Source organism: Electrophorus electricus, chromosome 1 (genome assembly GCF_041902795.1).
Source record: "Electrophorus electricus isolate QZ-2024a chromosome 1, ASM4190279v1, whole genome shotgun sequence".
In the NCBI taxonomy this organism is placed as follows: Eukaryota; Metazoa; Chordata; class Actinopteri; order Gymnotiformes; family Gymnotidae; genus Electrophorus; species Electrophorus electricus.
Window position 1 is genome coordinate 4,539,454 of NC_137497.1, and position 21,767 is coordinate 4,561,220.

General features: G+C 49.5%; 4 protein-coding genes across 14 annotated transcripts in view; 1 reads left to right on the plus strand and 3 right to left on the minus strand.

The window, feature by feature from the left end:
- Positions 1-34: 34 nt before the first annotated feature.
- On the minus strand, positions 35-6,263 carry poli (polymerase (DNA directed) iota). Of its 2 annotated transcripts, none has more exons than XM_035526187.2 (10): positions 6,095-6,263; positions 5,794-5,913; positions 5,535-5,699; positions 5,198-5,341; positions 4,496-4,732; positions 2,354-2,532; positions 2,101-2,192; positions 1,853-1,986; positions 1,491-1,693; positions 35-1,239 (listed from the first exon to the last, which is right to left on the minus strand). In XM_035526187.2, exons 1-10 carry the CDS (start codon positions 6,156-6,158, stop codon positions 376-378), a joined length of 2,202 nt encoding a protein of 733 aa, XP_035382080.1. In that variant the 5' UTR covers positions 6,159-6,263; the 3' UTR covers positions 35-375. The 2 variants fall into 2 exon arrangements, with proteins under 2 accessions (XP_035382080.1, XP_081562701.1); XM_081706575.1 differs by having other exon boundaries at positions 5,794-5,999; positions 6,095-6,253.
- Positions 6,264-7,095: 832 nt separating this feature from the next.
- pgam5 (PGAM family member 5, serine/threonine protein phosphatase, mitochondrial) lies at positions 7,096-11,118 on the plus strand. Of its 2 annotated transcripts, none has more exons than XM_027025173.3 (6): positions 7,096-7,377; positions 7,812-7,978; positions 8,168-8,293; positions 8,417-8,505; positions 9,601-9,734; positions 10,053-11,118. In XM_027025173.3, exons 1-6 carry the CDS (start codon positions 7,160-7,162, stop codon positions 10,201-10,203), a joined length of 885 nt encoding a protein of 294 aa, XP_026880974.2. In that variant the 5' UTR covers positions 7,096-7,159; the 3' UTR covers positions 10,204-11,118. The 2 variants fall into 2 exon arrangements, with proteins under 2 accessions (XP_026880974.2, XP_026880975.2); XM_027025174.3 differs by having other exon boundaries at positions 9,604-9,734.
- A 43-nt stretch (positions 11,119-11,161) lies between these two features.
- On the minus strand, positions 11,162-21,320 carry ankle2 (ankyrin repeat and LEM domain containing 2). 3 transcript variants are annotated; one of them, XM_027025159.3, is made up of 13 exons: positions 21,197-21,320; positions 19,607-20,040; positions 16,913-17,107; positions 16,601-16,794; positions 15,981-16,169; positions 15,677-15,799; positions 15,520-15,592; positions 15,264-15,433; positions 15,053-15,159; positions 14,624-14,814; positions 13,741-14,410; positions 13,113-13,244; positions 11,162-12,883 (listed from the first exon to the last, which is right to left on the minus strand). In XM_027025159.3, exons 2-13 carry the CDS (start codon positions 20,037-20,039, stop codon positions 12,634-12,636), a joined length of 2,727 nt encoding a protein of 908 aa, XP_026880960.2. In that variant the 5' UTR covers position 20,040; positions 21,197-21,320; the 3' UTR covers positions 11,162-12,633. The 3 variants fall into 3 exon arrangements, with proteins under 3 accessions (XP_026880960.2, XP_026880959.2, XP_026880961.2); XM_027025158.3 differs by having other exon boundaries at positions 21,150-21,310; XM_027025160.3 differs by lacking the exon at positions 21,197-21,320 and adding an exon at positions 20,687-21,087.
- Positions 21,321-21,455: 135 nt separating this feature from the next.
- Positions 21,456-21,767, minus strand: part of golga3 (golgin A3) — a 16,448-nt gene continuing 16,136 nt past the window's right edge. For all 7 annotated transcript variants that reach the window (XM_035526137.2, XM_035526141.2, XM_081706305.1 and 4 more), the window contains one exon: positions 21,456-21,767. This exon is cut by the window's right edge and continues 2,020 nt beyond it. The gene's annotated coding sequence lies outside the window, so the exon portion shown is untranslated.

Here is a 21,767-nt window from a genome sequence, read left to right on the forward strand (position 1 = left end):
TGCATTTTCTATTAAATAAAACATCACCTCTGAATTTTTCAAAAGGCACGTTTGTTTTATTAACAAAGACAGGACATGTCTGTTATTCCGAACACCAATTATTTATAAAAGTACAACTCCGAAGTATTTTACACTCAACACTCAGTGTTAGGCTATTTGAAATGTTCTGGTATATGTAGTAACCCTTTCCCGTTCATTAGCTCTCTCAAATAACTGCGAACCAAGCTCGGCCCGATTCCCGAGAACGGAACAGAGATACAGGGAACATGTTCGGTGGACAGTAAAGCACAGGCACTTTTAAAATCCTGTTGAGCTGAGACAGCGGGCAGCAAGCTCCAGCCAGACACGAGGGGGTAGCCCTGGTTCGGCTCCTTGTCAGCTGGGTTTGAAATATTTCAGCAGACTGTTGCTCTGAGAGCCCTTGGCAGCAGGTTTGCCCGCTCGCGCTGCCGAGTGTTTGGTTGCGAGTTTGGAGGGGACTTTGAGCGTGGGTCTGCGTTGTTTCCAGTCTGCCAGCAGCTCAGCCTGCATGTCTGGTGGAAGCTGAGAGAACACACAGGGATCCACATTGGGAGGGATGTCAGGGTGGCTTGTCTGAGCCACAGGGACACCAGCTGCATCCTCCATGGCATGCCTCTCCTCTGACCTCTGACCTTCCCTACAGAGCTCCTCGTTTTGGGCATGCTCGGTGCTGAAGTCATCGTTATGCGCCATGCTATGGTTGCTATGACTCACACTGGATTCCCTGTGTCGTGAGCCTCCTTCTCGGTTTGGGTGCACTGTGAGCTGCTCTGCAAAGCGCGAGGTGTGGGCGGAACCCTGTGCTTCTGTAGAATCTTCTGGAACCGAACCTCCAGTCTGGAAACTGGCCAGCAGCTCCATCTGTATATGTTCTGGAAGCGCTCCAAACACATCTGGGTCAACGTGGGGAGGGAGGTCCGGACCTTTCCTCTCTTCTAGAACACTGGCTCTTCTGGAATCTCCAGGGTCCACTCTCTTCTCATCAGAATGTTCCAGAATTGGTCGCCAGGGAGGTACGGGCGTATGGGCCTGGACTGCTTGGGGCAGCGACTTCTGGCCTAATGGTTCTGATGATGATGATGGTGGTGAGGAGAATGATGAAGACAGGGCTGTGTGTGGGAAGAGTTCCTTACGCTTGTGTGTGTCCTTTACCCCCGCCACAGTTCTAGTCTGGGTGCGGCTTGAGGGACCATTAGGACTCAAACCCCCAACCATGTCCTGAAGAAAACAAGAAGATATTCATAATCAAGGTGACAGATAGTCATGTTCAGAGTGTATTTAATGCCTGGTGTGGGAGCTCATCTGTCCGTGCATTTAATGTACATGGCAGAACACAAAATCTCACTGCTCAACTCAGTCTAACAGAGTTTATTAATTCTAACAGAGTGAGTGAAATTTGCTGTTTAAAACAAAACCCTGTACTGAGTTATTTCTGCTGAGAGAGAGAGAGAGAGAGTGTGGTGGCTTACCTGCCCCTGTGTAGAAGTGTGTGCTGCTGTGGGTGGTGTGTGTGTGAGGTAGGAGCTGATGGAGTTCCTATCAGATCCCTTGGCTTGTAGGTTAGTGAAACACACATTCAGCAGGGTCAGGTGGAACCCCTCCCCCACATCCACCAGTCTGTGGAAGAGCTTCATCGCTATGGAAACTAGCTGAGGCACTGCGTCACTGCACCCTGAAATAAACAGTAAAATAAACAAACAACAATAAATAGAAATGACAATGACCGATAGCTGTAAAATCAGATCTGAGATGTTTAATAGCTTGTAATTCAGTAATGGTATACTGAATTAGACATTTGTGTGTGTGTGTGTGTGTGTGTGTGTGTGTGTACCAGTTACAACTCTGTGTGCGGTGTGGTGAGGTATGGGACACTGTCTGCTCTCTCGACAGAACCAGCGATTCAGTGCGGTGCTTCGTCTGAGGGTGAGTCTCAGCGTCTGAGGCAGCCTACCATCCTTTCGCATCCTAGTAAAACACACACACACACACACACACACACACACACACACACACACACACACACACACACATGGGATGGGAAGGCGTATTGTGCGGGACTCACTAGGATGGGCAGCTCACCTCTCCATCAGGCAGCTGAGCAGCTCTCGCACTTTGCCCTCCACTTCCATCACCGTGGAGATCTTCCGGAAGGAGTCCTCGTCGCTTAGCGACTGAAATGGCAGACCGCACATTACAGTCACTAACACGGAGCCGAGCTTACACATGAGCTGTAGAAACCCTTCCACTCGCCCCCAGCGGTGACCACAGGACACACCTGTCCAGTACCCACCCTGAATATAAACCTCCATCAGGTGTGCTCAGGTGGTGTTACCTGTGGAGGACCTGCAGGGGTCACAGGTGAAGGGTCAATGCCGTAGGCCAGGTTCTGGATGCGTTTAGCCGTGGCTTCCCCGAACTCAGACGCCAGTTCAAACAGCGGCGCCACCTGCAGGGCTCGGACACTCAGCACACCCAGGGCCTTCAGCTTCTCACCCGTCCTGTAGCCAATCCCTAACACAGTCACAGCGCTAACTACAGCGTACTTACCCGTCCTGTAACCGACCCCTGACACAGTCACAGCGCTAACTACAGCGTACTCACCCGTCCTGTAGCCAATCCCTAACACAGTCACAGCGCTAACTACAGCGTACTCACCCGTCCTGTACCCGACCCCTGACACAGTCACAGCGCTAACTACAGCGTACTCACCCGTCCGGTAGCCAATCCCTAACACAGTCACAGCGCTAACTACAACGTACTCACCCGTCCTGTAGCCAATCCCTAACACAGTCACAGCGCTAACTACAGCGTACTCACCCGTCCTGTACCCGACCCCTGACACAGTCATAGCGCTAACTACAGCGTACTCACCCGTCCTGTACCCGACCCCTGACACAGTCACAGCGCTAACTACAGCGTACTCACCCGTCCTGTACCCGACCCCTGACAGTCACAGCGCTAACTACAGCGTACTCACCCGTCCTGTAGCCAATCCCTAACACAGTCACAGCGCTAACTACAGCGTACTCACCCGTCCTGTAGCCAATCCCCAACACAGTCACAGCGCTAACTACAGCGTACTCACCCGTCCTGTAGCCAATCCCCAACATAGTCACAGCGCTAACTACAGCGTACTCACCCGTCCTGTAGCCAATCCCTAACACAGTCACAGCGCTAACTACAGCGTACTCACCCGTCCTGTAGCCAATCCCTAACACAGTCACAGCGCTAACTACAGCGTACTCACCCGTCCTGTAGCCAATCCCTAACACAGTCACAGCGCTAACTACAGCGTACTCACCCGTCCTGTAGCCAATCCCTAACACAGTCACAGCGCTAACTACAGCGTACTCACCCGTCCTGTAGCCAATCCCTAACACAGTCACAGCGCTAACTACAACGTACTCACCCGTCCTGTAGCCAATCCCTAACACAGTCACAGCGCTAACTACAGCGTACTCACCCGTCCTGTACCCGACCCCTGACACAGTCATAGCGCTAACTACAGCGTACTCACCCGTCCTGTACCCGACCCCTGACAGTCACAGCGCTAACTACAGCGTACTCACCCGTCCTGTAGCCAATCCCTAACACAGTCACAGCGCTAACTACAGCGTACTCACCCGTCCTGTAGCCAATCCCCAACACAGTCACAGCGCTAACTACAGCGTACTCACCCGTCCTGTAGCCAATCCCCAACATAGTCACAGCGCTAACTACAGCGTACTCACCCGTCCTGTAGCCAATCCCTAACACAGTCACAGCGCTAACTACAGCGTACTCACCCGTCCTGTAGCCAATCCCTAACACAGTCACAGCGCTAACTACAGCGTACTCACCCGTCCTGTAGCCAATCCCTAACACAGTCACAGCGCTAACTACAGCGTACTCACCCGTCCTGTAGCCAATCCCTAACACAGTCACAGCGCTAACTACAGTGTACTCACCCGTCCTGTAGCCAATCCCTAACACAGTCACAGCGCTAACTACAGCGTACTCACCCGTCCTGTACCCGACCCCTGACACAGTCACAGCGTACACAGTTGTCTTGTAGCCGATTCCTCATACTCACAGTGTTTAGTTGCAGTGTACGTATTCTCCACGTTAATTCTGCTTGATATTTGTCATTTTGAAACTACTAAATGTAGGGGAATGTGCATTAGATACATAACCGCATGCTCTACACTGGACAGTTTAGGTGTACGTGGGCTACTGCTTTGTACAGACAAAATCTCACAGCCACGGACAAATGGCAAGTCTCTAATGAGTTCCACATGTGACAGGGTTACAGGGTCATAGGGTCACAGGACCACTCCACGTATTCCACATCCCAACCCACATTGCCCACATACAGTCTGATACAGAGTACAGTAGTGGGATAAACAGTATACAGTAGTGTGTGTGTGTGTGTGTATATACACGTGTTGGATTTTCATTATCAGTGGAACCAACAGCTGTTTCATGCCTCACTTACCAGGCACTTTGCAGGGTCCAGCCAGGCTGCCCATCAGTTCAGCGGTGCTCTGGGGCAACAGCGCCGTCTGCTGGTTGGGCTTGAATGTGCCCGATACCAGCTTGGCCATTAGCTTGCTGCTAGCGATCCCAGCACAGGAGGTGAGACCCAGTCTGCTCCACAGCGCCTCCCGCATTTCAGCTGCTATGATGGAGCCCAGAGCCAGCCGGGCGTGCTCCTGCACGTCCACCGCTAAGGCTGCAGGAAGCACCAAACAACAGGAGAGCTGACCCAGGATCAGATCACAGGTGTCCATCCCATACGGTTATAATCACATGGACCGGGTTGAGCTGAACCCACATCAGCACTCAAATGTCTGATATATATAACCCAAACTAAACAGCTCAGTGACACTGGGGTCCATACAGACACGGAGCATAAAAAGGTGTGGTGGTCTCCCAACATTCTGGATCAATTTGTGGGTTTTATCCTTGTGGTTATTATTTTTATGTGCTCAATATTATGCACTTTTGGATTTCATTAACATGACATCATTCTGCAGGTCATTAGTGTTAGTGTTATGAAAGACGTTACCAGTGTTATATGTTATATTAGCATTACATGTACATTAGTGTTAATGCATTTCATGACATTGTTTTTCCATGTGTTTTGATGTGATTAGCGTTAGACGTGTTTGGGAACCTCTGACGCGTGTTGGCTCACCATCATGCTTGTAGATGTGACCCACAAAGGAAAGACTGGAGATGTCTGTGTCTTTGAGCCTGTTCTCCACCAGCTCTGTAGCATCTACAAAGTTCTCGTCAAAGCCCAGCCGCTCCACTAGGGGACAGTATGACATGAGCAGCTCTGCGCAGAAACAAACAGGGTTTAGGTATGTAACACACTGTAACCGTTAAAGTCCAGCATTGTACAAACTTTACCTTAGAACACTGTCAAGTCATTTGTGAGTGGGTAAACAACAAACAAGGTGAGATCTCGAATACCACAATATTCTGTATCCCATTCTACAACACAACGGAGGGGCAGGGTTTCGGCGTACCTGTGACCCTGTACGACATCTCCCTGTAGCAGGTGAGGTCCTCTCCCTTAACGATCACCAGCTGAGGACATCTCTCCAGAGCCTCCTTCAGCGACATCAGCTTAGTGACGCCAAGCTCTCTGGCCAGGTAGTTACAGGTAACAATAATGTACTTCTGCTGGACTCCTGAAAGACAAGACACCACCCGTCATCCCCCAGCAGTGGCCGCTGAAGGAGCCTGACTGTGGTCGTCACCACAGTGAATCTGTGATCTCCTCACCTAAAGGTTTGGTCCGCAGGGCTGGGTTCCGGATCATCTCCACCTGAGCGTAGTAGCAGTCCAGGTCAAAGTGAAGGATCACTCTGTCGCGCGCGCCGCCCGCACGCCTGCTCGCGCACGCTGAAACGACACAGCAAACGCGAAGCGCTCGAGTCTTCCTCCGCGACATCGCGCTCGACCTCCGCGCGTTTACCAGTGCTGACGGACTAACGTGGGAAAGTGGACGGTCATTCAGCGACTGCTGAATGGTGGGCAAGCCCCCAAGGTTTTATCCGCGTGAACAGCTACACCCGTATCATACCTGACGCATCCAGCAAGTCTGCGCTGATGTCGCAGTCGTCCTCCCCTTCCTCGTCTGTGTCCATAATGTCCTGCACCCAAAAATGTCGCGTTAAACCAAACAGTACAGTATGCACCCCACTGGTCTTCAGAAGGTGCAGCGTCTCCCTCGTAGCCAAACGCTTACTGTGGGTTCTCCGACTCGTGTTAGCGCCACCTAATGGGAAGGAGGGTATGATGACCTACACCGCACTAAAATAACCGGCACGAAAGGATCAATTAGCACCCATTTCTCCTCATGCATTGCTGCAGGAGTTGCCTGCTGTATCTCTTGAAATACATTTAATCAGCTTTTCGCTGGAGAAACCAAGAGAAGGCTTACTGAACACCTTCAGTACATCAGAATTAAGGTTTTGTCGTTTCCAGTGGCAAGGCATTTTAGTAGTAATGGACACTACATTATGATTCTGTTTGCGTTGCCAGTTGTTAGCAATGAAGTCAGTAAGAAATTAGAACTGGACAGGGTCTTCCAAAACAAAGATCATCTTTAAGTGACGAATAAATGTTATAAACATCTACTTTTCTAATATAAACTGGTTTTACTTAGAACTCCAGAAGTGCTTTTCTTGCAGAGCTGAAGGACCTCTCTGTCAGAAACGTCCCGTTTCTCTGGAAATCTTGTGTACTACATCGCAGTTGTTTACCACCTCAACGTCTTTAACTACAGGGCACTGCAGTTTTCCCCAGATATTACAAATATTTAGAAATGTTATGTTTTGGGTTTACTGTTTGTTTGCTGTTTACATGCAGCGTTGTCCTCTTTTCAGATGACTGAATTATTAGAATTTTAGGACTTTTATTTTGTTCATTTAGCGGACGTTTTCGTTGCTAATTAATTTTTTTATTCTTATCCTTCAGCCCTTTCTAGCTGTCTATCTTTCTGAAGTTTTACTTCAGAAGTTCAAACGCCGTTAACGGAGCAACTGCGCGGTCCGCCCGCGCGAGGGCGACCAGAAGCACGAGGACGTCGTGCGTCACCCGGCGCGCGTCGGCGTGACTCGTGGAGGGCAGCGTCTCGGTCGTCGCGATGTCTTTCCGTAGGGCCGTCGCAGCCGCGTGCGGGCTCGCGGGCGGCTCGGCGCTTCTGCTTTGCGCCGCCGAGTCGCGTGAATATTTCGGAGACAACCGCGGCGGACGTTCCAAAGCGGGAGTCGGTGTTCTTCACGCGGCTCACCCGAGCCCGTGGGCTCCGGGGAACCACAGCGTGCAGCCTAGCGGATACGGATGGGATAACAACTGGGATAAGTAAGTGTCGTGCCGTAATATAGATTCGGTTTTGGTTTTGTTCTCGTCTCCGACTTTCTCATGAGCTACATGTGCATCTCTAGCTATAAGATGGGCGAAAGACGGTGCAGTTCCGCGTGGAAAACTCGACACCGTTCCATCAATGTCGAGGAAGGAAGAGATTCGTCTCTGGTTACTTTCATTTCTGTTTGTACGTTGCCCTGTTGTGCTCTGAGGCTTGGCTGAACGACATCATGGGAGGCTGCGTTGACGTGAGAGGGCAGGAAGGAGGAGAATGAGCGCGATGGACCAGTGAAACCTGTTCTGACTCCCTCCAGCTCCTCAGTGGTTGACTGGGATTGAGGTTCTCGGGTCAAGTCAGTCACGTTCGCAGCCTGGAAACGCACGCGTGTGACGGCGCCGGAATCTGACGTGTTGTCCCCCTCTCTGTGCAGACGAGACCCCACCTCCAACCCGAGGAGGAAGGAGAGGAGCAAAGAGGAGAACAGCTCAGAGGCGGAGAACAGTAAACCCACAGCAACACGCCACATCTTCCTCATCAGACACTCCCAGTACAACCTCAACGGGAACAGAGACCGGGAGAAAACGCTCACTCCTTTAGGTACAGGAGCACAAGGCTCAGCGCTGTGTGTGTTGCCCTCTTGCTTCTTTGTGAGTTTGAACACGCTGAATATTTCACCGGTTTGAATGTCGAGTTTGAGTGTAATCTGAGTGCACTCGGCGTGCGCTGATGGGACAGTGTGAGTGTTCTGAGTGTTTGTGTGGTGTCTGACTGCACTCTGCGCTGCAGGTCGCGAGCAGGCTGAGCTCACAGGGCAGAGGCTGGCAGCACTGGGTCTCCAATACGATGTGCTCATTCATTCCAGCATGGCCCGGGCTACGGAGACCGCCAACATCATCAGCAGATACCTGCCAGGCGAGAACAGGACCGTCGTCACCACACAGCTGCCCTCTGAGCTTCTCACTCAGACCAGCACTATTACAAATGTTGTACTGCCCGATTCTAAAAGTGTGTGTGTGTGTGTGTGTGTGTGTGTAGGGGTGGAGCTGGTGAGCTGTGATTTGTTGCGAGAAGGGGCACCCATAGAACCTGTACCTCCCGTGAGCCACTGGAAGCCTGAAGCTGTGGTTAGTACTCTCAGATGTCTTGTGCATCTGTTCATACACCTGCTTCACACCTTGACACACCCATTACACAGCTGTTGCACACCTGTTAATACATGTTCAATACTGTTCACACACACACCTTTACCCACCTGTTACCTGTTATACATCTGTTATACGCGTGCTCATTGCAGGCCTTAAGAAACATACATCATTTCTGGTCAGATCACCTCCTAATAAGTGGTCTCAACACTACCTGGCACAGAAGAACCAAAGTGATGACACCGTCTGAACATTTGTTTGTGTGTGTCGGTGATGTCAAACACCCAGTTTTATTTCAGACGTAGCTGACATCAGTTTGGATCCTCTTCTACAGTTGCTCTAGAATCCAGAGGGTTGAGGTGGTGTTGAGGCCTGGTGATTTGACACTGAATGACACGTGTGTTAAGATTTAAGAGTTTCATGCCAGCTCTCATCCCCAAAACATAAACGTGTACAACTCCGCTCGGGCCTTTTGCCATTCATACTGGATCGCTGGGGTAGGACATCGAGGCCAGAGTGGGCATAGCTGTGTGGGAATGACAGGGTCTTGATAGCTGTGTGGGAATGACAGGGTCTTGATAGCTGTGTGGGAATGACAGGGTCTTGATAGCTGTGTGGGAATGACAGGGTCTTGATAGCTGTGTGGGAATGACAGGGTCTTGGGCGTAGCTGAACAGTAGTGTGGCACAGGTAGCAAAGCTGTTAGTTTAACCACATTAAGATGGTGGTGTTGATGCTTTTTAAATCAAGTAGTTTAGGTAGTGTTATTGCTTTATTGTTCGGGAAGTGCAGTAGTCTTGTCAAATACTACATCTTATTTTAACATGCAGTAAATATTTACTCTGTGAAACTCTGTAGGTGTGTCTTGTCGGCTGTTGAGAGAACAAACAGTTTGTCAGGTGTCTTTTGCTCAGTGTAGATCAAAACGACCTATTGCCATAGCTCATTTTTGTTCAGATAGTTCTGTCAGGAAGCATCTCGTGTGGCGAGCTACGTGAAGGATAGCACTGCACGTGTGTGCAGCGTGGGGAGCGTGTCACGTGTGCCGTCGCGTGTGATCCTCTTTGCTACTTCCAGCAGTACCACGAAGACGGCGCACGCATTGAGGCAGCTTTCCGCCGCTACATCCACCGGGCCGAGCCCAAGCAGAAGGAGGACAGCTACGAGATCATCGTCTGTCACGCTAACGTCATCCGCTATTTTGTGTGCAGGTGTGTGTGTGCATGCATGCGTGTCTCATGACTTGCATGTGGTCAGGGATTTAAATCAGAACCCATCTGAACTGTGGTGTTTTCTGGGTGGCTCTTTACACAGCTGTATGTTCGTGCTTTTATGTTGGAACTGTGCAAAACTGGTACACTCTTCTTCAGTCATAGAAAGTTGTACCCTGATTTGCAACTCTATCATTTACTTACTGTAGAACACCGGTGGAATTCTCTAGGGTCTGTGTCGCGTCACTCACTGTGAGTGTGATCCTCTGTGTGTGCGCGACTGGTGTGCGTGTTTGTTCTTGTGCGTGTGTGTTTTAGAGCGCTGCAGTTCCCGCCGGAGGGCTGGCTGCGTCTGGGTCTGAACAATGGCAGCATCACGTGGCTGACGATCCGCCCGAGCGGTCGCGTGGCCCTGCGAGCGCTCGGAGACTCTGGCTTCATGCCCCCGGACAAGGTTACCCGCACCTGATCCACCACCCTCGCCTGACCCAGTCTGGTCCGAATGCTACTCCTCGGAGCAGAAGGCAGGGGTGCATACTTGCTGGAAATTTCTGGAAACTTTCAGAAAAAAGTTTGAGGCATACATGTAACGCATTTATATTTTTATTTTTTAATGAAGAATACACTTGTACAAGAATCCCTGCATGACTACAATGAGTATGTGGAATTGCATATGAAACATTTCTCTGAAAGGTGCTGAGTGTTTCTCCTCAAGTCTTGGCCTGCTGCTCCTTCAGTTGTCCCCAAGAGTCTTCAAAGTAAATGTGATGTTGCTATTTTTGGGTAAAGTATCATTGTTCCTCAGGGCCTGGACTCACAGGGCAGCGTTAAGGATGAGATGATGATCTCAGACCGAGCAGTGCGCGACGATGCCCTGTGAATCCGGGCCTTACGCCCTCCGTTTTCTGAACCCATCCTTGAAAAATGTGGAGGGAATGACACCAGCAAGTGTTTTATTTATTAGCGCTATTCTAGGAAACCCTCTGCTCTAAAAACTCTTGGCTCTTTGCAGACTCTTCTGACTGGTGCAAAAGAGTTGTTTTTCATGGGGTTTCACGCAAATCCGAGGCCTTGACGTGAAGTTGGTGAATGGTGTGTGGCTGTCTTCAGTGCCGTTTGTGAATGTTTTCAGTTAGTTAAGAACTTGAAATCAAAGATTTTATCAAGGCCAACACTCAGCAACGGTAGTGAAGTGTGTCGGCATGCGCAAGTCTTTTGTATGAAGCGCGCACACGAGTGAGGATGCAGCAATAGGACTTGTTCGAAATGATCATTACCTTAAAGTTGGTGTGGTTTGATTTTTGATATGATTAAAACTTGGTCAGTAAGGTCACTGTCAGTTCTTTCATTTCACCCAGAAATAAAGCACATTTAACATTTTCAAGTCTGGGATATTCTTTCTATCAAATTGAGACAGTAAAAATGGGTTACAAGATAATGTGCACTTTATTTGTTTTTCAGTAGTACATCAAATTCTTTCTCCTATGACACGTAATAAAATAGAACTAGAATTGCATGCGGGGGTGGGAAACACAAATTAAATTAAAATGAAAGTAAAAAAAAACACGGCTCATCCCGATGTTTAATGGCAACTCCAGCTCAGTGCTGCTCTCCTGTTGCTACGGCTGAGGAAGGTGTCCAGCTTTGAGTTAAACGGGTCAAACGGAACGGAAAAACAACAGCGCATATGCGAATGCTACTGTTCCAGACTACCCCACACTGACTTTCTCTTTCCCTCCCAAAGCCCGGCTCCATATAAGCTCAGTTTGTGCGCAGGCATCGACTCTTCGCAAGACACCAAATGGGTTTTTTCCATATTCAGGTAGGTCTCGCTAAAATCTGATCCGAGTTGGAAAAGTCCTGGGTTCTGTAAATAACAAAAAAAATTTCAAAGCTATCTAGCTGTATTTTAACCAAATGAGGACGTAGTACGTGTATGCGTCGTAAGGGAGCAAGGGCGTAACTTGGAGGGGAAACGGTGACACCGATTACAGCAGCTTTACTTGTGAAACAAAATTACCCAAACTGGGCTGAGTGCTGCTGAGCTCTGCTACGCCACGTCTACAGAAAGAAAGCTTTTTAAAAAGTGCAAAACAAACGCGCACATACAAACAAGCGACATATTTATTGTTCAACGGAAATACAACAGGGCAAATTTTCCTAGTTTATAAGTCATAATTGACTTTTCCCAGACTAATGATTTTGAGTAAAATCATCTGTGAAAATGCCACTTTGCCAGTGGGGGCACAATGGTGTAGGGGAAAGAACATTAGTGATTAAGGCAGTTTACTCCAGACCAGCCTCTTCCAGGAGTTTGTGCTACTGTTAGTTATATTGTAAGAGTAATACAGTTTTTTTTTGTTTTTTTTTATAATTTCACTTTCTTTGTGAAGTAATGTGATTTTTCATTCCATTGATTATTTTTTAAATGAGGGTTGTTCATTCTGTTATTAACAAATGCCAAATTTGGAACTGAAAGTTTTTATGATTGATAATTTGTTTTGACCCATAAATAATTACGGACAAAATCCACGCGCGAACATACACACAAATATATAAGAAAGGAGACTTGTTTAAAAATATACACTACCATTCACAATGCGTACCCCACACTAAAGTACCACATGGAGTTTATGATTCCAAACCTCTAGGAAACGTCTGTTTGGGAAAATTGTGTTCGGCGGCAGAATGGAACAAGGAGGAACGTTCTGAGATTCCGAAGCAAACGTCTGCCGTGGAATTGGAATTCCATTTCTACAGAAACTGCAGCCAGAGGGGCAAAGCTGGATGTTCCTCTCATGAGATTCCGCAGCTTGCATTGTGACATCACCCACATCTGGGCTGAAATGGATGGGGGGGGGGAGGGGGTCCACTGTGAAGGGGGGGACGGGGCTATTTGCTATATAGGCGAATCACCGAAGTACTTGAGACGTATGCGCTGGATGTAGCTGGCAGGGCTGTAACTAGGGTGAGCGGGGCTGTAGCTAGGATGGGCGGGGCTGTAGCGTCCAGGGCTTGTGTAATCGGGGGAGTGGGCGTGTCTAGCTGGACTGTACCGGTTAGCTGGGGAGACGAGAACGCTCACAGGAGATCCAGGCGTCAGGGACTGGAACCTACAGTGACTCTTCATCACAGCTGGAGTCGGCCAGCTGAAAGACACGTAGACAGACACACTGACAGAGACTTAAGCCTGCGCAAAACAAATTTGCACTTATACATGTTGGAATGTGTTTTACAAATAAAGTGTCTTTTTCCACTTTACACAAAGTAATAGGTCAGAAATAAAGGAAGGTATACTATCCAAGCCATAACTTTTTTCAGATCTATTGCTTCAGGTCAATAATTAGTTTAGCGAAGCATGGTATGGCGCATCCTCACCTCTCCCTCTCCACACTGGAGTATGTCTGCACTGTGCTTTTCCACCTGTGCACGCTGGGGAACCTGAGCGGGTCGATGTCGACACCCTCGATGGCAGCGAGCACCTCATGGTCTAGCCTGGAGGGCGAATCCCTGGGTCGGGGAAAGGGGAGGAGGTCTGTGAACGCAGGAACGCCAACCTGGAGAGGGCACAGTACCTGGCTGCCACTCAGGGATCAACCCCCCCCCCCCGTGGTTCAGTGGACTAGATGTCAGGACCTTGCGAAGGCCATGGCACGGTTGCGTCATTTTGCATATTTGCAATACCGACTCCCTCGTTTTGCATATTCATGACGCGGATGCCATTACTTTTCATATTCACAATACTGACACCACTGAGCCTCTAGACACAGACACACAACACACTCCAGGTCAATGACCAGCAAACAACAGCAGGTCAGACAACTGTGGTTAAACCCCATTGTCTAGGTTAGACCATTGGTTCAGGGTCAGACCAGTGACTGCAAGTCTAAGCTCTCAGTCGTGTGGAGGAGTGGGACCGTAATCCATGTGCTGTGAACATCAGCCCCGGGGCTCCAGCGTACAGCACTGGATCCTCCAGAAGAATGCCCCTTGTTGGCACACTCACCCTTCGATGAACAGCCCTTTCCTGGCCCGCGGTGGCGTGGTGGGGATGACATCGTGCAAGCGGTCAAAGGATTTGTAAGAGCCGGAGGAGGTGGAGCTCCCATGATCCCATGACCTGGAGCGCGCACAGGGCGACCTCTCCCCCGCTGACCCCGATCGAGTCCTCATACCCTCCTCCGCCATGAAGTACTCCTCCGAGCTCCCGCTAGTCGATGCCCCCTCCGCCTTAGCCCCGTCCTCCTCCAGGTTGAGGCGGCCAAGGCTGGAGGCAATCTCCACAGTCCCGGTGTCCCGGTGGCGCCTGCCCCCACTCCGTCGCCTCTCCCTGGGACCATCGTCCGGGTAGTCGTGCAGGGACATGCGCTCGAACTCCGCCATCAGGTTGGATATGGGCGAGGGCAGGGAGGTGGAGCCACGTGGGGGCGTGCGCTCTTCCTCGGCCTCACCCTCCCCGTTCTTCCCCTCCTCGATGAGGGCGGAACCCGGTGGCACAGGCAGGATGTGGACCTCCCGGCTCCCCGGGGCCGAGCCCCGCGGGGCGTCTCGGGGGCAGCCGGAGATGCTTGTGAGGGCGGCGTTCTGCCGGTTCTTCATCTCCTCCAGTGAGATGTCGCCGCCCTCGTCCAGGAACGCCCCCACCGACACGGAGTTACTGAACCTCTTCAGTTTGCCTGGAATTTCATAAAACAGCCTCGTCATACAGACTGACAGACAAACAGAGAACAGACCTACTCTTCAAATATAGAGGACCCTATATACACCAACGTACGTGCGTGCGCACAAGCACCCACCCCCACACGACCTACTTCCCAAATACAGAATTATTATTATTAAATTGGATGTGTAAATGGTGAGTCACACTGCCACGATTAAACCAGTCTTACCAGGAGACGGCGTGCGGAACCGGTTGCTGGTCTCATTCTCACCGGGCTCATCGTGGAGGCGCTCAGTGAAGTTCTTCCTGCTCAGGTATTCCTCCAGGCACTGGAGGCCATGGGTGGAGGCCAGATCTACAAACCCGTCCAGGAAACCCCAGTACTCTGCCCAGGGGTGGCCGTGCTCACGCGCCAGGAGCCTGTGTGCGTCCGCTCACAGACACAGCAAACATGTACAAACACACAAGTTCCTAAGAGTGCAGTCCAAACCCAGGTAACTCAAATGTGTGTTTACATTTCAAATGTGTGTTTACATTTTAAGATAAGGATCAGCAACCACATACAGGGATCAACAGTCAGGGGTGTGAGTGAGTGAGTATATTATGTATGTATGTATGTATGTATGTATGCGTATATGTTTGCGAGCTGTGTTCCCACCTGCCCACCCGTTCGGCTCCCCGGTCCGGGTCGGACTTCAGGATGTGGTGGAAATACTCCGCTCGCTCTCTAGGGGGCGTCTTCCACACTTTCCGAAACTCCTCTGCCTAGGCAGCACAACACCAGCACGACCAGTCAGGCTCCGTCAGAGCACCAGAAGCAGCCCTGTTCATGGCCTCGCACACCCTCTCCCGCTCCCTGCTTAACTCACGTTCAAAGGGCTTAGAGGGCCAGCGAAGGCCCTCACCATCATCACAGGCTCCATGGGGCTTCTGGGTATCTGCGGCGACAGGTTTTCCATTCGTTCAGGTGACCAAGTGGCACCAATCACAGCCTGGGATGAGTTATCAGCTGCTCGTAGGAGGGGCACGTAGAATCGGTCTACAAGAGAATTAAAAAGCAGCCTCAGCATCGGCTAAAACAAAATTGTGTGCGTGTTGTTTTAACTGAACAATTAGGTTAATTACCTTCTAAATATTCGCTAATCTTCTGCTTGACCTCCTGGATTTGACTTTTGTCCTTCATTCTTTCACAGATGACCTGGAGTTAAAGTAGGACAGAGTTGGCTGGGCGCTCAAATGCCATGAGAGTGTCTAAAAGAGCAAGGCATTGTGGGTAACTCACGTCGACTGGCCTCTGGTCGTACTTGTTCTTGCGGTTCTTCTCGATGTCGGGGTGACAGCAGAGTACGTTCACAACATCCACGCAGCCAAACTTACACGCAAAATGGAGAGGGGTCTCGAAGCCCTAGCACACAAACCACAACTAACACAGCAGCACCTGACTCTGTGTGTGTGTGTGTGTGTGTGAGAGAGAGACTCACAGCCTTATCAGGTGTGTTGAGGTACAGGTCTATGATGTAGTGGATGTGTTTGTACAGCATGCTGTCCTGTGTGTGTGTGTGAGAGAGTGAGAGAGTGAGACTCACGGCCTTATCGGGTGTGTTGAGGTACAGGTCTATGATGTAGCGGATACGTTTGTACAACATGCCGTCCTGGTCATCGGGGTACATGAGCCTCATAAACTCAGGGTTCTCCAGCGTGTCCAACAGCAGCTGGGCCACAGATGCCTGGTTCTCCTTTGCTGCTACATGCATCACATTATAGCGACAGCCCTCCTGTCTCACACCCACACACACACACACACACACACACACACACACACACACACTTTAGCAAGTCCTTCAAAGATTCAGTAATGCAGCCCAAATTAATATGTTTACACATTTTGACAAACATTTCAGATAACCAAGGCCAATCACACAGATCATGATGCACTTGTGAGAGTTCTTTTGTACAGACTCAGACAACAGACCCCCAGCACTGAGAACATCAGAATATATATACACACACACACACACACACACGCACGCACACACACTAACGATAAGCAAGCATTTTCTCCACCATCAGTTATGAAAAGCCGTGTGTGACGGTGATTACTGATTAGTCAGGATATTGATGTACAGTTCCTGCAGTGCTTTCTTTCCAAAAAACGAGCACGTGAGGAAGTGTGCACGCAGGCTCTGAGCCTGTAGAGGGTGCTCACCTGCACCACAGTGGGGTTGTCCCCGGAGCCGATGAGGTAGCGCGGGTTACTCCACACCAGCTCGCTGAAGGCTGCCTCATCGCCCCGCTCCACTGCCCGCCGCAGCTTGGCCGTCAGGTCCTGCGTGCGCGGACTCTTGAAGCTGTTCGCACGCTCGCGGCTGATGCTGTCCACCTCTGCCAGCGCACAGCCCTCTGGGAGAAACGGAGAGAAAAGGTAAGAGGGCAGGAGGCACAGACAGATTAAAATGGGGTCAGGACCTGAGCGTTAGAGGTTAGAATGGGGTAGTTTGGATGGGTGGCTCTGGTGCACCTTTGTGAAGGCTGAGGGCAGCTTTAACAGGGGACAGGCAGGGGGCACTCTTGCTCGGGGAGGGGTAGTAGTCACAGATGCCCTTGGCAAACTTCTCGGCGTCCTCACGTGTGGGGAAGGCCTTAAAGCGTGCACCCTTCATCACCTTCACCACCTGCAGCGCTTCCTTCCGGTCTGTGTACACATGGACCCGTTCTACAAAGACCAGGAGACAGACAGACAGACAGACACACACTTTTCTTACTTTTGCAGTAATGTGTATCAGGTTTATTCTGTAACAGATATGAAACCTGCCTCAAGGTGCCTCATGAGTTTATAAACACACACAGTTATGAGTTTATATAAGCACACCTGGTCAACCACCAGGGGGCGCTTGAGACTCCCCCCCCCAACTGTAGGCCACGTCTCAGAGACGTCCCAAACAAGAATAAAAGGGACACTGTATCAAGTGTCAAAGCTATTGTACAAGACTCTGTGTGTGTGTTGGCGGCGTTATTCTGCATGCTAGCTGGCTAACATCAGGCAGCTTGTCAGGACCACTAGAAGATCTGTAATAATAATGTTTTTAGTATCATTTTTAATTAATAAAACCTTACAGATGGAACAGTAATCTAGCAAACCTTAGACATGCATGTGCTGATGGCGAAGGGCAGTGACGATAATTACATTACAGCAATATCACACCCGTATGACGCCTACAACAGGGTTGGGCTCATCATAGTCATCCCCACCAAAAGTTAAAAAAAACTTTTTTTTTTTGCTGTAAGGCCTAATATAAACATGGCAAACAATGCTGAGTTATTGTCATTAACCATCTTCCATCCCATGATGCAGAAACAAAAGAGAAACAAAACTTCAGTCACTCCAGCTTCACATGAAGGGATGGTCCATTAAAAACATGAGGGGGGGGGTTGTTTGTGTGCGCTTGTGTGTGTGATTAATAACCATTTCTACCCTTGAGTTCTTTCTAGGCTTGAGTGACATCTACAGATAACATTCAGTTGAACACACCCACCCACACCCCACAGACAGAAGTATATAGCATAGCATATACAGTGGGAGCTGGATTTTAACTGCAAGTGACTAGCAAACACACCTCTCTTCTGAGACAGTGGCCATATTGTTGATGCTTGCAACGTCGACATCAGCCAATTCAACAATGGCCAGGAATTTAGTTAAGTCAAATGTCAGATCGCCAGTCTGGGCACATTTGGCTCTGTGCCAGTCGACAAAGGGCACCTGGCGAATTTGGACGAGACAACATGCCACATTTGTAGGTAAATGAGGACCAGATGTTGCAGACAGTCGGGCTTGGCCCAAACCTGGCAGGTCAGGGGCATTGCCTTGAAACACTGCAGGTCTGAGTACAGAACGCGTCCTCTGAAGCTTCCACTCGATCTGGTGCCGTGACCCTGACTGAAACACTCACCATATCTTTACGGCGTAACGCATCACTGCAAGACAGCAGCGTCTCAAGCGTCTCCGGTGTATACTTACCAAAAATCACCCAACACTAGCCACCTAGCAGCAATCCCTTAATCTTAGTCTCTTCACCAACTCATAGCTAGTAGCCTAAGTGTTAAACCTGAAAACAGCATCTTTCCGTGGTTCACCGGTCAGTGCTGATGCAGCTAAAGGTGAACATCTTTTTGTGGTCGACTCAAGAAAATCTCTCTAACTGTTAGCAAGCTTGCTCACTGAGGGGACAGACTGAACGAAACAACACAAACAAGACAACGATCTCCCACGACAACGTTAGGGCGGACCTATAGATGGTGATACTCCCCCAGTAATAGACCACTGATTTGTTGAAGGAAATATTTTAAAAAGTGGATAGACTCTTGGCTTTTAAGAAAACATTTAGAAGCCACACCTAACCCGATGTTGATGACCATATCAATGCATATTCAGTGCGGCCGGCACTACTGTCACTCCGTTGTCAGATATTCCGTTAAAAGGAGCAATACGTTATTTTTCCAGCAATTCTTCAGGTTGTGAAAGACATTATACAGACACTGTACTAAATCTGTTTTAAACATGATCACCTCTATGCGGGGAATCCCTGCTATGGAACAAAAACAAAGCAATCTGATTCTTCATCTCACGTGAGCTGCAGTTTATGGAAACAAACTTTCATAAATGTTTGTTACTTTTTGGTGGTGAGAATGACAATGCGCCTTTAAACTGGATCAAGTGTACATGTGGATTCTCCAAGCAGGAACCGTTGAAAGCTAAAGATACGGGACATGCCGTTTCACTGGAGCAGTGAGCAGTTTACTGAGTCCCAGGCCTACTCGCTCAACGATGAGGCAATACACGTGCTCCCTCTTCATGTCGCACTTCAAAAAAGCCAAATCAGGCTACAGCCTAATTATTATTCAAATTATTATAGCTTCAATTTTATTTACAGCAAAGCATACAAGTTGCATTTTGAGCAATAAACAAGGCTTATCTATGTTTTAATGCTTATCAGTGTTCCTTTACAATGTGTTATACCTTTCTGATCTCATCAGTTTTTTTTTTAAATCATTGCATAACGAGGAGAAACAGATTGTAAAGAATTATACGATAAAGCTTTACACTTTACCAACCACCACATTCACATGAATAACTCAGGACAGCTCGTCACAGGTAGCGCGGTTAGGAAAACGTTGCTAGTGACTTAAGAGAAGAGGAGCTATGAGAAGGTCTCACCGTTCCTTGTCAGCACGTCTTCCCACAGCGGACACACGCCGTAGTAGGTGGGCGAGACCTGAGGGGTGTCGCAGGGCGTCTGGGCGTCGGCCGGGCACGCACCATCGTCCGCCAGGGGACAGGACGACACCCCTGCCCCACTGTTCTCCGTCAGGGGTTCCTCCTCGGGGGGGTTGAGGCCTAGGTCATACCCCACATCCCCCTCCTCGCCGGCTGGGGCATCCAAGGACGGAGCGGGGCTGCCGGGGGGAGCGCCGCCCGTCAGGGCCCTGGCGCCTGTGTCGGCGGCGTCCAGCAGGGCACGGGCAAGCTTCCGCTCAAAAATGGAGCGCGTGGTGGCCGTGATGGGGCCACACTTCAGGTTGGCCTTAACAATCTCCTCCCTGAGCTCATCAGCACTCAGAGACTTGAGACGACCCAGAGCAGTCTCCATCCTGCACGCGCGCACGCACACACACACACACACACACACACACACACACACACAGAATAAGAAAGGCGGCATGGTCTATCACAGGTTTTTCTTTTCCATCTTAACAAAAACTCCCGTGCTGAAAGGACACACTGTCTAAACAGCACCCAGCTCTGGTACATACACAGGCATAGCGAGCTCCGGAGCAGACAGCAGCCAAAGCCAACAAAAGCCACTCATGGTCTACAGTAAAAAATACCATCACAGAAAGTCATTTATGCAGTCTAGATCATTTATACAATATATCTGAACCTAATCCTTATAGCAGGAAGACTGGCTATACTGGTTACATTGCCCCTTTATCTGAAAAAAAAAACAAAAAAAAAACAAACAATTTTTAAGCAGCTATTCTCAAGTCTTCTGGTCGGCAATAAATGTACGTAAGACGAAAACGTAACAACCGAACAACATGAAGATCGTACGACCAGACAGAAAGGGAGATAACTCAGAAGGAATACTTAAGCAGAAATCCGTGTGAACACCGAGTGCAAAACAAATGCTGTGCAGCCATGCAATATTAACCGGTTCAGTGCAACGTCGCTCGATCGCACAACAAAACGCTGTTTAAGAGCAGCCGTGACTGGGAGTTCTGGTAACCAGTGACCCACCGAAACCAGTGCGCCGGTCACGTCTGCACGAGACTGAAGCCGCGTGCGTGCGCGGGTCACGCCCAGGGTGCCGTGACACCGGAGCCCCGGCGATTTAACGACCGTCGGTAACGGCGGCGGCGCCACTTACCACCACGCGCGGCGTTGTGACCCGTTATAACGTTGACGCGAGACGGGGAGGGACACCGCGCGACTGTTTACAAGCGCCCTCGCGTGCGCGCGCTCGTGCGCCAGCGCGCGACCGACACGCTCGTGCGTTTTGGACGGCGCCGGGAGTTAACCGATTCAAAACATGAAACACCATTTAAAAGCCAACAAACAAACAACTACCATCTCAATATAATGGTGACCTTCCAGTATGAGAGCGGAATTATTAATCAACAAACTGCGAACCGGAGACTGGAAAGAGCCAGCGCGCGCCACCACGCGCCCCTGGCGCTGGCTGTCAGGTCGGTCAACGTACCATTAATGGAGGGACGACGACAGACGACGGCGCTAGGCAAAACTAACCACGTTTAACGACGACCCGGCGCTGTAGTCTGAGAGGGCTTGTCCGCGCACACACACACAGCCCTCCGATTTAATCTCGCTAGCTGGCTCGCCAATGCTTCCCGGAGGTTTCCTCTTCTTCTTCGCCCCTGCCCAGTTTGTCATACGCGCTGACTACAGCGCCTCCCCCGGCGACTTCCTGTAATAACCCTTATTTAGTTTCACTTCATAGTAGGCCTGTTCCTTAGCAGCAGCATGTGTAAATGAAGATGTACACGTGTTATCTGCAATAACGAGTATTTTTAAGGTGCTTTTCTTTGTTTTTGTTTTTTTAAATTCAGAAAGTTGCAAGTAGAGCAGAGCAGAGATAATACATACAGAACACATTATCATTTACAGTCGATGGTTAGCAGGTATGGTAAATCCCATACAAACAGTACAGTTATTATTTCTTAAACATGAAGGCAAGTTTTTTTTTTTTTTTAATAATTATATATTATATATATATATATATATATATATGTGTGTGTGAATATGAAGAAAAAAAAGCCCTGAACAGTGATCCTTGCTTTTAACCCCAGATAAGAGGTTT